The following is a 16,306-nucleotide window of genomic DNA, read 5'->3' as shown; positions in this document are numbered from 1 at the left end:
CCTGCTACTAGATGAATCATTCCAGTCTGGGGCTCTTCATATACATTCGTTATACAAGCATTTCCTGTTTTCTACATGGAAGTCCCCATTCATGGTGCTACAGGGGATAAAGCCATGAGCACAAAATGACAAAAACGCAAAGTGAAATGTGGTAAGTGCCAAGGAAATACTGATCAACTGCCTGGAAGTCCAAGTGTAGAAATCACAGAAGGCTGAGTTCAGGGGTCATATTTGAGCTGGACCATAATAGATGGGTAAGATTTGGAAGAGGAAGGCACTCTAGGCAGAGAAAACAGCATGGTCAAAGGTAAGGCTAATGCCCTGTTAAGAAACATTTACTAGTTTTCCATTTCCTACGTGACAAAATTCAACTGTGTAGGCCTGTTATTCAAGACCCAATAATACTTGAGTCCAATCTGCTTTTTGAGAATTATTGCTCTCTATTCTTCTATTCTTGCTTTTCAATGTAAAATGTGAATATTCAACTAAATATCTGATAGGACTACTGGAAGCCACAGGGTAAGTATGGTGCACCTTCCTAAGTGTTAATTTTACTCAAGGAGGTGGGGGAAAATATTTTTATATTAACATAAGGATAGATGAATTAATGCAATAGAATGCAAAATTCACCTGATTTTAAGGGTAGGATACAAGGTTTCAAATAAATTTCCTGGTTGCAGGCGCTGTTCTGAACTGTGAGGGGTATTCAGGGGCTGTTTCCGAAGCACGTCTTGTTGTTCAACCCAAACAATATTCTTATTGCTCTCTGAGCACCCTTCACATTTCCAGCTGCTTTGCTTTCATTCCTGGTGTGCTGTTCCCTCCCTCTATGGATTTCCTTTCACACACAGACCCGCATCTATCTAGCCACATACCCATTCGCTAAGGCCCCTCTTATTCTGATAGGTTTCCTTCATAACTAGAGTCGAAAGAAATATTTCTTCTTCTGACTTCACACATCAGTCACATTTTACTTATAACATTTAATAAATATTATATAGCCTCTGCTTTTCTGCTAGATTGTAAGTTCTCAGAAACCAGAGATCTTGCCTTATTCTGCAGCCCCACAGTAGCAAGCATAGTGACTTACACATATTGAATATTCAATAAATATTTGTCAAATGAATGAATAAAAAATTATCTGTTTGAACACTCTTTGACATCAGTATTAGAGGGATCTTTTCAAATTCCATGTCTATTCGGACAAGGGAAACAAAAGAAAAAATAAACAAGTGGGACTTCATCAGACTAAAGCACTTCTGCAAGGCAAAGTGAACCAGGATCAAAACGAAAAGACAACCCACTAGGGTTGGGAGAAGATATTTGCAAATCACATATCTGACAAGGGGTTAATTTCCATAACATATAAAGAATTCACACACTGAACAACAGAATAACAAATAACCTGATCAAAAAATGGGCAGAGGATATGAACAGACATTTTTCCAAGGAAGATACACAGATGGCCAATAGGCATGTGAAAAGATGTTCAACATCACTAATCATCAGGGAAATGCAAATCAAAACTACACTAAGATATCATCTTATACCCATGAGAATGGTTATAATCACTGAGACAAAAAATAACAAATATTGGAGAGGATGTGGAGAAAAGGGAACCCTCATTCACTGCTGGTAGGAATGCAAACTGGTGCAGCCTCTATGGAAAACAGTATGGAGATTCCTCAAAAAATTAAAAATAGAAATACCTTGTGATCCAGCTATCCCGCTTCTGTGTATTTATCCAAAGAACTTGAAATCAACAATCCAAAGAGGTTTATACACCCCTATGTTCATTGCAGCATTATTCACTATAGCCAAGACATGGAAGCAACCCAAATGTCCATCGACAGATGATTGGATAAAGAAGATGTGGTATATATACAATGGAATGCTATTCAGCTATAAAAAAAGACAAAATCGTCCTATTTGCAACAACATGGATGGACCTGGAGGGTATTATGTTAAGTGAAATAAGGCAGACAGAGAATGACAAACACTGTATAACTTCACTCATATGTGGAATATAAACTAACACATGGACAGAGAGAATGGTTTGGTGGTTACCAGGAGGAAGGAGTTGGGCGGTGGGCACAAGAGGTGAAGGGGCACATTTATATGGTGACTGACAAATAATAATGTACAACTGGAATCTCACAATGTTATAAACTATTATGACACCAATAAAAAAATTTTTATTTTTAATTCTCTGCTCAAATGTCACCTCCTCAAGTAACCCTTCCCTGATCACCTTAGCTCAAGACTCTCCCTTGAGTCTCCCATCCCTCACTCTACATAATTTTTCTTTATTACATTTTCATCAAGTGATATGATCTATATTTATTTGTCTGTTTATTTTCTGTCTTTTCTGTCATAAATGAGCTCTAGGAGAGCAAGGACTTAGTTTTTTCCCTCTGCATCAGTAGTGCCTAGAACAGTACCCAGCACATAATAGCCATTTAATAAATATTTGCTGAATCAATGTATGAATTATTCTATTTTTAAATCAATTTTAATATTAATGTTCTTTTTAATAATATTAATATGAGGCTTAGAAAGATAAGACAATATAAAAGTAATTTGCAGTTCTGAAATTATAGTTAATTTCATAATAGCTTTACATGTATATATTTTTAATTTTCTCTTTACCTATTGGTAAGTTTGGTTGAAGAGATTGCCCTTTAGGAAGAGAGATTGTGGGGTAGGAATGAGAAATAGGAGATCAATCCTATATCTCTTCTATTATCTCTCAGCCAAAATTCAATGTTAAATGTCTTTTCACCAAAATACCCATATAACTAGATACATGTAGAGAGAACCACCCAAAGGCGCAAGATGTTTTTCATTAGATGGTGTAAAAAAATAGCCCTTCTGTTATTTGACCTTGTGTATCAAAATGTTGAGAAACTAATTAGCTGACACCTTTCCCTTAAAACCTAACTTGAAACTTTCATTTGAAATGACAGTTATCCTTAAAATGCCTTCAGAATCCACACTGTATTTCTTACTTTGTCCCTTTCAAAGATAACTTTTTTTTAAGTTTTCCCTTTTGCCAAGAGTAAAATTAAAGTGCAGAATGAGCCAATTTTAAGGCCATTTTAGGCGTCTGAGAGATTCATTCTTTTTGACATTGAAGGAGTTTACTAGTTCCATTCCACATCTCACATTTGAAATCCTGAGAGTTCTGCTACTGAGTCATTGTGTCATCTTGTGAAGATAATGTTGTCTCTAATTCAGAATTTAGACACACTGACCAATTCCATGAGAACAAAATTAGTTTACCTGTCAAGTGCAAAAAAATAAGAAAAAAATTTTTTAAAACAACCTCTTTTAGGGTGAATGAACTAGGAAAATAACTTTTACCAAAACTTATCATGTAGAAACTGTCATGGAGAGAACAAAAGAACACAATCAACTCTTTGTTCCCTCAGAGGTTAAATGTTCATGGGTGGTTAGTCCAATTATCATAAGAACCTGTCCTGATTTTATCCATTGCTTTTTAGGTTTAAAGGGGTATCTCAAAGGCAGAGAGTGAGTTCAATATAAATCAGTTCTCTTTTATTCTTTTCCTAAAATTTTTGAAGTCAAATTTGGACACTGAAACCATCACAAAATTAGATTTGAGGGTTATTTGTGAATTTCAAACATACCCAGCCCCTCCTGCCCTGCAATATGGTTATTTAGTATAAGTCACAACTTTGGAAATTTTCATTTTGATTCTTATCCTAACAGTAGAAACCAACTGAGTCACATAGGATTATAGTTCCTTAGTAAGGCAATTATTAAGAATTTAATATCTTGTGATAGATAAGTTTTATTGTTGAGGAATTTCAAATCCCTAATCTCATTTCACTTAAAAATACTTTGAGAAATCAAATTAAATCAGCAGCTATTATTGAGCACCTATTTTTTACAGAGCTCTGTGAAGGATGCTACTATCAATAATAGTTTCAGAATCGTTTGAAATTATATGAAACATTTCCTTTTTTAGTATTTGTATAAGTCTGGATATTTTACAGAGATAAAACTTTCACAAACAGAGGTTTCTCTTTTAACAGAAAGGAGAGAAATAAAGTGAGGGAAACTAAGAGACTGAGTTGTAAGTATAAAATCATAGAATTTTAGGGCAGGATAAAATCTTAAACTATTATGATCATTTATTTGGTTTTACCAGAGCTATACATATTACATGACTACTTTAAACAAATGCAAAGATAATTGATCATTTATTCATTTGATTTTACCAACGTAAATATGGCCAGGCCTTAAACCAGGTATTTTTTAATTGACTATATGTCAGTTCACAACTTTGTTTCCAAGTATATTTTGCTCAAAATAAGAAATGTGTTTCTAGAAGTTCTTCCTTTTTTTGGACAGAAATATTCTCTAGATATGAATGATGGTATTTCTAAATATCCAATACGGGCTCTCTAATTCCGGTTTTGCTCAGGACCATTTCACAGCAGCATTTACCATATCCTGCCTTGTATGTATTGACTCCCCAATTAGAATGCGACACCCTTGAGAGCAGGAATCATGCTTCTTCACATTCAGTCCATCATATTTCCTAACTCAATGCTTTCCATCTAGCTGCAGTTTAAAAATATTTGTGGAAAGGAAAGGGAAAAAATAATGGCAAGCTAAAACTTTGAGGTATTGTTAAGTTGATAATACTTTTGTTATGTGTTTCTTCAAATGCACAAACTGATTAATCAGCTTTGACTGATATAACTAACCTACTCAATCAAATTATTTGTTTAAAAGGGTATAGTTATTCCCCAGTGATTTAATGACTCAGGGATGGTGGAAAGAACATGGACTTTGGCATAAAATTCTCACTCAGCTGTCTCCCAGCTTTGTAACCTTGGCCAGGCCACCCCACCTCTTCAAGCCTTGTTTCCTCCCTCGTAAAAGAGGATTGATAAAGCTTAGCTTTCTGGTTTATTGTGAAGTGAGAATAGATTTGAATATCTGCTCGGCTTGCCTCTTATTTGAAGTGTGACCATGGGTAATAAATCTCTCTAATCCTTAGCTTTCCTGTCTATTCAATAAACATTAATTAAGTCATTCAACAAATATCATTGAACATCTAATTAGCACCAGACGCAATATATATATATGTACTATATATATATGCTTATTATATGCTGTATATATGCTTATTAGATATTTGTTGAATGTACGTAAATATATATATACACACACACATGTATATATTCTGATGTTAAATACAGTGCAGGGAGCTAAAGAGCACAACAACTAAAATGGGGCCTATTTCTATCCCGGGAGTAAAGAGAGATGTCCTGGTGGAGAAGATGTATGAATGAGACTTGAAATAGGAATAAACATTAGCCACATGAAAACTGTTTGGAGAGATGTTTCTAGACAAGCGGAGGAAATAAAGGCATGGGAGTGTGAAACAGTGTGTTTGTATGAGAACACCCTGACAGCAGGTTGCTACTTGAGTTTAGAATGTACACAAGAATGGGTGAGAATGAAGAAACTAAGAATAGGTCCAGGCCAGAAGGAGCCTAGATTTATTTTATAGACACTCTGAAAGGTGTTAAACAAGGAAGTAACATGATAGAACGCATTGTAGAAAGAAATCGTTGTGGCAAAAATGTGCAGAATCTATTTAAGGGGTAAGAGGGGGGCATTACTAGAGGAAAGGGCAAATTAGAAGGCTGTGGCATTCATCCCGGTAGAAATGATGCTCTGAATTATACATTTGTAGTAGTAATGGGAACAGATTTGAGAAATATTTGGAACATAAAATTGATAAGACCTAGTGACTACTTGGTTGTGAAGTTGAGTGAGAAGGAAAAACTGAGGTGGATATCCGGGTCTCTGGCTGTTAACTGAAGCCCCAGATCTAAGAGAAGAAGCGGTTTTTCGGGAAGGGAATAAGTAATAAATTCAGTTTAGAATATGTTGAATTTGAGATTGCAGTCAGACACGACCAGCAAACAAGTGGATAAGGGAGCTTGGGGAGATAAGAGCTGAAGCTAGAGATTTGCGGTATCCACAAAATACTGCCTACCTTCCAAGATGAAGCTAAGAATTTAAGTTACATAATGTATATAAAGTGCCTAATGCTGGAAAGCACCATAAATAAAATAAATCAGATGGCATATTTAGATACTTCACTCAATAAATGTAATTTCTACTCTACCCAGGGCAAAAGTATCAAACCAATCTCTTTATTTAGATAGAGCCTGAAGTTAAAGATACGATGTAACTTAAACAGCCTCCCTCCGGGTTTTAAAGCAAGCTTAATAAGCTGACTGTCCATCTTCCAGTTATTTCTTCTCTAATCACTGAACTGTTAAGGAGTTGGCTTAATGGGCCCTCTTTCCCCAGCTATAACTTAACAGTTGACCTCTCCTGTTGCCTCTTGTTAAATACCTCCTGGTGAGAAGGACCCTGCAAAGATACTGTGATATCCAGCCTAACATAAGGCCTCTAATTTAGGAATTATAACTTTTAAATCCTCCAAAATAAAAGTGAAATAATGTAACTGGGAATGGATTCATTCAACTTTCAATTCCAACTAAGAGATCCAAGTCCTGATGACCTTGTGGAAGATGGAAAAGATGGGGGAAGATGGGAGGAGTGATAATTTTTCCTCCTCTCATTTCCATCTCCCCCCCAAGATTATAGAAGTGACCACCCACCAGTATAGAGCAGAACATTGAGTCTTCCTTTAAACTACTTTTAGATGACTCTAGACATCTAATCTTTAAAAATTTTCCACTGTAAGCAATTTAAAAGAACCATAATTTGATACTAGTTTCTAACTATGGATATCTAAAAAATATAGTTAAGAAAATGGTATCTCCAAAGTTTTAACCTACACTGATTAATTTTTAAAATTCTTTTCTGCTACGTTGAAAATTTAAGTTGGATCAGCTATATACCACACATCTACCCTGCCGTGATATTAGGGAACTAAACCTATTTGTGGCCATGGCCTAAATATAGAGAGCATTAAGCAGTAGTCTGTTGGAGTAGTTAAGAGTTGTGAATGGATCATGATTGCTCAGGGATGTGAAGAAGCCTCATTTTTCAAAGGGGAGGATGATTGAATTAGTTCTTAATATCAAGTAGGAAAATCTGGTCTATACTTTCTTTCCTTATGGTCAAAAACCCCTAAAAACTCATCTGTGTGTGGCACTATGTTTTCTAGTCTGGATGTGCACATTTGCATTAGAAGAAAAGCCTTTCATATAATTGATAAAAGCCCCTAAATATATACTGCTAGTTTTCTAGGCATAAAATTTGATTTAATCCTAGCTTCAAACCATTAAGATCATAATTCTATAGTGAATAATGTTGGGCAAACTACCTATTAGAGCAATATTTTGTGAACTGTTGAATTTATGCACAATATATTTTCAAAACATATCACATTTTAATTTTTCTAGTGCCTATACAATGCCATAGAAAAGGACCTGTTTATGATCCCTTAGTTCTCTCAGGAAAGAAGGAAAAGAAAGTAATTTTCCTTATAATGAAATGGAAGAATTGCTCCTTGAGAGCAGTAAGTGGGCTGTGAACGGCCCTTCTCTGCACTGATATGAAGGAAGTGCTAACAGAATTCAGTGGGCTATTTCCCTCTTATGTTGCAATTTAATGTAAGTAACAAGAGAAGAAGGAACGAGTTTCCTTTACAATTGAAGGAATGTAATTTTCACATTAAGAATTTATTGACTATAAAATTTGAGAAACTTTTGGAATTGATACTCAAAAAGTGGCATTACGTTCCTGTCTGGAATGGTTAAAGAGACAGATTCCCAAAGCTGGGAGAAAGCCTTATAACACTTCTCAAAGCTCCTCAAACTACATGATCTTATAATATTTTATTCACTAAGCATTCAGTCAATTCCAACTACAGTTTCACTCACCTAGGTCACCAGCCAGTTAATGATTCAGAATCAGTCAAGATTTCTATATTCTTTTTTCTTTTAGATTTTGATTCAAATGAAAACATTCTCCTTTACCTACCGACAATTTTGCACGAAGTATATCATACCTCTCCCAGCCTATAACCAGTATTGTCTTCTTAAGAACCAGGATCTGTGAAATATCCACAGCTCCCTCCTGCCCAACATTTAGTGTGTGGTGACAGTGTCCATTGAAGTCCCACACCTTTAAGAGAAAAATTAAAATCACCTTTGGGACAAGAAAAGAAAATGTCTTCTTCAATGAGTAAAACAACGATGTAATAGGATTAAACTTTTGTGTTTACATTCTGGACTAGGGTTGAGTCACTTGGGATATGTAATAACTAAGGAAAATCTTTTCACCATTTAAATTTAGCCATTATGTTTATTACTCTACTTGTAACCCTATCAGTCTATTCTAATAATAGTTGATTCAAAGGCTATAAGTTAGTGCATGTTTTTAAGGGGGAGGCAATATAAAATCATGAAAGGCCATATTTAGGAGTCTGTCAAAATCCTGGTCTTTCTCTAAGTGTGTCTCTAAATTTTGGTTTCCTTGTTTATGACAGAAATCTTACTCCTCAGGGATGCTTGGAATTTTAAACATTTAGTACAGAGCCTGAAACAGTCATCACGTACTAGGTTTCCCATCTTCTGCCAGTAAAACCTCCTGTTGATAGTGGGTGCCAGACTCAATCCTACAGAGGCACAGCAGTTCTAGTTGACCTCCTCAGGTAGTGGGGGAGGACGTAGACCTAATGGGTGCACTTAAGAGAGAGCATCATTAGGTCATGAGCAGTTAAAACTAAGCCCTGCTAAGAAACATTGTTGGTACATCACGCGTAGAGGGCAAGTTGGCAGTTTCCTCCTCTGTAAAATTGGGATAATAATAGTGACAACCATATAGATGTTTACAGGTATGTGTGTGCGTGTTTGTATATAAAGTGCTTAGGACAGTACCTGGTTCATAGTAAGCAAGTAATAAAAGTTAGCTAACATTATTATTATTATTATATGCATTCATATGAATCAATGCCCAAACAGAAAAATACAAAATGCAGAAGAGCGCGGATAGTGGGCTGCCACGGAGAAAAAAATGGTGCTCATAGGCTAGAAGGATGCAGAAGAAACCAGGAAGAGTAGTAGCCACAAGGGAGGATCTGGGAACAGGGGTGAGAAAGAGACTTTCTTTTCACTGTATATCTTTTATGTTTTAAATTTTATTGTGTGCAAACATTAATTATTTAAAACATTAATTAATTTAAAAACAGACACTTCAAAACCATAATAAATAAGGCAATACTTTTAAATCTTTGATCATATAGCTACTGGTTTTGGATTCTAAATTATAAATGAGATTGGAAGATGTCATTCATTCTTGTTTCTTCTAGAATATGGCCAGAGCAGCTCAACTCTGATTTATGCATCCTATGCACAGGTTGCCAAATTTCAGAATTCTGTTGTGCTACTGCAATAAAGATAAATGTACCTTCAAAAGCTGTGATTATACTACTAAATTCACATTAACTTCTAAGATGTCAAAGCTTGAGCTGAGATGTTGAGGGGTACACATCTCTTCACCCATCACTTTCTTTTTCTCTAAACATGGCTCTTATCAAACCCTCCTAAAATAATACACACAAATAGGTATTGTAAAGATCTGACTGTCCCCAGAACCTACTAAGTCCCTTAGCTAGGTTCATTTTAGCAACTCCTGCAAGTTCTGCCCTGCCCTGGACTCTGTAACAAGTTACTTTACAAGATGGGAGTAAAGGAAACATAATCCACTGGCTTCATTTTTCATTTCAGTTTCATATCCCAGGACTGGCAAGTGGGGCACTCGCTTGTTCCTTTTGCCTGAGCTACTATCTAATATGTACTCCAGTTCCAGTTATCCCTGTTTTATTCCACCTTGACTATTGGGATTGGGATTATCCCATAACCTTCACACGTCTTACCAGTTCTCCCATGAACTCGATTACATTACTTAAGCCCAAGATCCCAGGCCATATCTCATGCCATTAGCCTTCCCAGAAGCCAAGTTCTACTGATTTCCAGAGATTCTCACTGCAATCCACCATAGTACCTCCTTCACACTGACTGTTGCCAGCCTGGAATCCCCCTGAAACTTGCCCCCAACTTCCACGATGTTTTACCCACATATCCAGACAGCTTTCCATTACCCTCCCCTGCAGCCTACCTGAAGGCATCATACACCCAACCATGGAAGGTACATCTAATTAATACCCTTCTGGCTCCAGCTATGACAGAAGTCTGAGAACCATTCAAGGCTTATTCAGGAAACTGCCTTCTGTTGCCTCAAAGTGTTACAAGCCATCTCCAATCAAACGCTGTCATTACTCTTGGAGCTGAGAGGAGCAGAAAAGATTTACTGGTGGGCATGATTTCAGATTACAAGTATCTAGCTTTGCGTGAAAATTTGATCCTTTTTCCAAGGTAAAATAGCACCTTCCTCCCAGGAGAAATTAATAATAGTTACAAAATAAGAAAGCTAGGAGCATAAAATAGTGTTAGTTTAGGATGGATAATCAATAAGATTATGATTTCTCTTCCTACTGTCTTTCTTCACTATGTCACTTTCCTCCTCACAAAAGTGCAAATTACAAAATGGGTTGGTTTTAAAATATTCATTGTCTGAAAAATTTGCATCTGTGCCATTTTTAAAAGTTTGCTTCTTTGCTCTGATTTCTCATTTTATAAACTGAGAAAAAGAAAACTAGAAACATTAGCTGAAGCACATGAAAATTATTCAGGCCTCTTATTCCCCAAAGTAGTCCTCTATCCAGAACACTGGAAAAGGCTTTCTGAAATAAGTAAGCCAAGCTGTGTTTTTATTCTAAATAATTTATTCAGAAGAATCATTTATTCATTTTTCCACAGAGGTTTCTTTTCCTAACAGCTTTGTTATTAGATAGTTTGGGTTATTTAGTTCTTCTTATCTGGTCTCATCTCTCTTCTTGCAAGGCCACAATGGCAAAAACAAAAATAGCTATGTCTGTGTCTCCTCGCACAATATTTCAGCCCCCTCGTATGTGGATAGAAAAGCATCACTATGTTCACACCTTCACGGTTCCATCTGTGCTGCCAGTCAAAAGCCGTGTCTCATTTGCGTCAAGGGCCAGGGTGCTGATTTCTGCATTGCCATGGCAACTGGTAAATTGTTTGATTTTCTGCCCAGTGTCTATCATCCAGAAGGAAACAGTCGACCCCGCATCAGAGCTGATTACCTAAGAGAAAATAACATGTAAAGAAATTAAATACAGTCCCTGAATCCACCATTTTTATTTCAATAAAAATATCTAACTATGCATTTCCTCTCCTGAGATCCCCCAACAGTTAGAGATATTTTTGTAATGTATTTTCTTTCTTTTTGTTAAGCTGATAACATTTCAATTTCTAGGCCAGAACTGAGGTAATGAAGTCATGATTCTCTTTATCAGAAAAGATAGGAATCTTATTCCTTTACCCACCATTCAGCTTAGTGTCTAGAGACCATTCTAAAATCTAATCCTACTGAAAATAAACTTATAAATCTTTCACATTTAGATGAGAAAGCTGATTTTATTAGTCACGGTGCTCTCACACCATTTACTGTATGAAAAGAAACATATTATATATCAGCTTCCATTTAGCATTCAGAAAAGAAAGCACCGGCAGCCATTATGGGAAAAAGTTAATTTCAACAAATTGCTAAAGCTACTGCTTTTAATGCCATTAGTCCCTTCCTTCCTCCCTTCTCAAGGTACTGTGTATATTTTTACAGTTAACACAATTATTGATGGGTCACTAAAAACAAAGAACACAGGAAGGTTAAATATAAATCTGCATACACAGTCTAAGAGAAAGGCACTGAACAATGCTAGAAGGGGTAGGATTATATATAGCAGTCTGACAATGAGAAATTTTATAGTGGCAAGTAAACATTTCAGCTAATTTCAGCTTTAGGTATTTAGGCACCCTTTAAGAGATTTATAGGTTGAAATCAACTCACCAATATGACTTTGAGACCCAAAAGAATGAAAGAGAAAAAAAAAACTAAACATACAAATGTGTAGCTAGGAAGTTGCCTGAAGCAACAACTAAACTTTAAAAAAACTTAAAGGATATCTTTATCTGCTTAGGTATTGATTAGCATTGTATAAATGTAAATTTATTCGGAATATGTTCAATTTGAGTGTCACATTTTCATAATTAATTGGGTTAAAGTTTATCAAAGTCATATTCAGAAGGCCTGGAGAGCTGGCTGGCATGCATGCATGCATTCATTCAGTCTTCGGGAGTTCACCGAACAGCCACTCTGTGCCCAGCTCCATGATGGCAGTGGGACTTCACTGATGAGTCCCTGCTCTCAAGGAGTCTATGGTCTGGGCTTGTACATTAAAATCACCTGGGGGAGCTTGAAAAATCACGACTGAATACCAGACCAGAGACTCTGATTTAATTGGACCAAGCAGGAGCATTTTTTTAAGAGCTCCCCAGGTTAAGTGTGCAGCCTGGGTCAAGAACTACTGGTCGAGATAGAGAAACAGACAAGAAACAGACAAATGTCAGACAATGCTACCAGCTTAGAGGTGTCGCCCCTGGGTGCTGCAGGTCACAATAAGGAAAACCCCAAATTCATTCACTGAGGTGGGGGATGGGGAATAAAAGGTGAGGAGTGTCAACCTGGATTGAAGATATGAACATGTGTTTATTGAGTGCCAAGCCCTCTACACTCTCTACCTCATTTGATCTTTGTAAAAACTCTGTAAAATAAGCAACATTACCATCCTCATTTTACCAGTGAAATTTTACCATTTTACCTCATGAAATTGAGATGCTAATCAGCTAAGTACCCTTCCCAAGCTTATGTGATGAGGTTTGAGTGCTGGGCTGTCTATGACAGTTGCATCAAGATGTCTTCCTCTATTCCAGCATAGCATCCCAGATGATTAAGAGTGTGCTTAGCAGAGAGGACTTGGAGAGTATTCCAACGTTCCTTATGAGGAACAATAAGAAGGTTAATGGAGCCAGGGCGCAGACGATGATAAATGGTGGACTCTCAGGTGACGAAGCAAGCTGACAACAGATATTGAAATCCCTAGTGAGGAATACCAGAGAATAATGAGTAATGCGCAGTTCTTTTTACTGGGAAAGGGTCCTTAGCTTTCATTGGATTATCAGTGGGGTGTATGACTGGAAATAAAATTAAGAACAATCTCATTGTTCTTAATAAGGAGGAGAGTGATACAGTACTTGTTGGTTGGTTTGTGAAGAAACCTCTGGCAGCAGTGTGGAGAACTGACAGGTTGTGGGAAGATCATTTGGAGGCTGCTGTAATGGTCCAGGGAAGAGATGCTCACTTAAGACAGTAATTCCGGAGGTGAAAAGGAGAGGAGGGATTGGAAACATGGGCCACCATTTAGCAACATTTATGTCTCAGCAAAGACCTGATCATGAGCCCGTGAGCTCTCACAGCTCTTTTTTTCTCTGATATTACAACCCCAAATCAGACAATTTCTTAAATGATGTAAAACTATATTTATGCCACACATTTTCTCTCAGTGAAATAAAAATTAGCTTAAACATTTAACAAATGTTAAATGATAGTGTAATTTCTAGGTCAAATGACCCGGATCTTTGAAACAGTGTGACCTAAGACTTTACCATTCCGTGTAACTGCTTGCTCTGGCTCGTGCGATATGCATGGAGGCTAAGAGCACTGGGCGGAGCCAGGACGCTGAGTGTGAGCGTCAGTTGTCTGTCCTTGGGCTCATTACCTCAACTCTCTAAGCTTCAGTTTCCTCACCTATAATCCAGAGAGAATCACAGGAACTACCTCAAACCATTCTTACGAGGTTTAATTAAGCTAGTATTTGTAAAGCACTTAGCTCGGCGCGTGGCGCACAATAAATAAGCCGAAACAGTTAGCCAGGGTTACTATTCTGTTTAAGCTTTATTTGTCTGACTCCTTACTTGGGCTCATGTCACTTCTCATATCCAAATCAATTAAAGAAAAATATTCCATATCTTGCTTCTTCCAACCATGACAGTGAATGTAGACAATTACAATTTTAGAAACCAGATGGTTAGATGTACATTGAAATTTCAAATTATATCATATTTATGAATTTCTCACATAATTGCTTAGGAATTTGGATTGTATTGATTAATGACAAAGCCATGAAAACATATAATCTTCCAAGCATGGGTGAAAATTTTGATAATGGTCTTTTAAGAAAAGGTTAAAGGTTGTGAAGGAGTTTATGATTTCTACTCAAAAAGCATTTATTGAGCATCTATTATATGCAGGTATTTCAGTACTAAAAGATGGGTATTCCCTGATAGAAGCAAAAAAAATAAAATAAGGCCACGTTCAAAGGCAAGCTTGTTTACTTGTTCAAGACTGCCATCATCCACATTACACGGCATCTGATCACCCACCACTGTATCCGATGTAGACTTTCAACTAGGAATTAGTAATATTCACTTTTTGCTGCTTTGCACTCTCCCACCTCTGCCTGCGTGGCTGACCCCCAACACACTATGCATCAGTTTTTGGCACCTTTCTCTCCACATTTAACAATTTCTCATGAAATCTGAATCAATAATGACAACAGTGTATAGCCAGTTGAATTTCATTTTATGGCAATCCGCCTTAAGGTGCAGTCTCAGGAAAACAATGTGTTGGAAAACAAGGACTGACTATGTCACAAACATAGAACCAGTATTAACCAGAATCTACTGTCACTATGATAATATCAGTAGACAAGAATAACCAGGCAGGCGAGAAGTCTTTCTACGTTTAGTGAGGGAGGAGTGCATTTAACATCACTTGGCAGATGAAGTGATTTGACTACGGGACGACAGGGACTTTATTTTTAGCAAGTTGTTTTTATCGGTAATAAAGCGCAGGAATAAGTATTGGCATCACATTTATATGCCACATTTTGATAACAGATCGCTTTAAGTTTTCAGTTCATTCTTGGCTGCCTCTTAGCAGATGAAACCTTAGCCGAGGACAGGGCCCTGGCAGTCTACAGAGCAGAAATGGCTCTGTCTAAGGACTACACTCCAGGGCAAATCGCCTCACAAGCAGATCGTTGTTCTGACGGGAGTACACGCCACCTATGTACCTGAGTTAGTAAACGTTTAGGAATATATGGGTCTTTTTGTCTCTCTCATCAGAAGCTGTCACAGCCAATCAGAAAGTTCTAAGAGATGTGAGGCTGTATCCGTGTCCTCTAATTGTCTTCTTGTTATTCTAGCAACAGTAGGCATTTTACTTGTCTTGTGTATGCATCCTAAGTCCTGGTCCAAGCAAGAAGAGGAATCAAAAATTACAGCAGTGGATGTTGCTGGCTACCAAGGGATCAGGACGTTTGATTTAATTACTGTTTATATTTTATATTTTTAGTCTGTGCTGGTTACCATCCCATAATATAAAGCAGGTTACTACCTTTTTTTCTGTTTTGTATCAAATCTCTAGAAGTTCCATTTCAGTAAGTAGTGAGGTGAGGAGAATGATAATATCTCAGAGTGCTGGTACAGACAAAGGATTCAAATATATTAAATCAGCCATTCTCCATTTATAAATCTTATTTATAGAATATTACTTCTTCTTAGATTAATTTGTAATTCACTTTTTCAAATTCATTCCTTGAATTTATTGAATACCCAGCATATGCAAGGCACAGGATCTAGGCACTGGGGATACAGCAGCGAAAAATTCCTGCCCTTATATTTAGTGGGGGCAGAGGAGAAGAGATGGAACCAGATGAGAAAAAAAAAGCATATATATATATATATCCACAATTTTATGAGTTTGATATATATATACATATATATATATGTATATATATATAACGTTTTGTGGTAATAAGCATTATGGAGAAAAATGTAACTGAGAAGAAGGTAAAGATCATTGAGAGGGAGTACAAAGTTGGGGGATGCTGCTCTGGGAAGACTTCCGTAAGAAATGATTTGAGGAAAGACATGACTGAAGTGAAGGAGGGAGCCATGCAGATACCTGGGTGAAGAGAGTTCCAGGCAAAGGAAACAGCAATGCAAAGGCCCTGAGGCAGAGTGCCCTTAGCATGTTCGGGAACTAGCAAGGAGGCCAGCTAGGCTTGGGCAGTCTGAGTGAGGGAAGGGGCCCAGGCTATGACCACCTGTGGTCATGGTACAGGGATGCAAAACATTCCAAAAATCACTAGGCATTCACAAGAACTAGGAGACAAAGTCAGAAAAATATCACTTCCTCTTTTTTGGCTAACATTTATTTAGCTTTTACTCTTGCTTGTTCTGTGTGTCTTTAGCTATGATATCCCCTGTCCTTTACAGAAAATCTACAAGGGAGGTAT

General features: G+C 37.1%; 1 protein-coding gene across 1 annotated transcript in view; it reads right to left on the bottom strand.

Moving 5' to 3' along the window:
- The window catches only part of WDR49 (WD repeat domain 49), a 142,887-nt gene that overhangs the window by 47,112 nt on the left and 79,469 nt on the right, over window positions 1-16,306 (bottom strand). The window contains 2 exon segments of the mRNA XM_058556411.1: window positions 8,033-8,148; window positions 11,027-11,191. Coding sequence (XP_058412394.1) covers window positions 8,033-8,148; window positions 11,027-11,191 — 281 coding nt within the window.

The sequence above is a fragment of the Diceros bicornis genome, chromosome 15 (assembly GCF_020826845.1).
Source record: "Diceros bicornis minor isolate mBicDic1 chromosome 15, mDicBic1.mat.cur, whole genome shotgun sequence".
Classification (NCBI taxonomy): Eukaryota; Metazoa; Chordata; class Mammalia; order Perissodactyla; family Rhinocerotidae; genus Diceros; species Diceros bicornis.
This window is presented reverse-complemented; position numbering and strand designations above follow the sequence as displayed.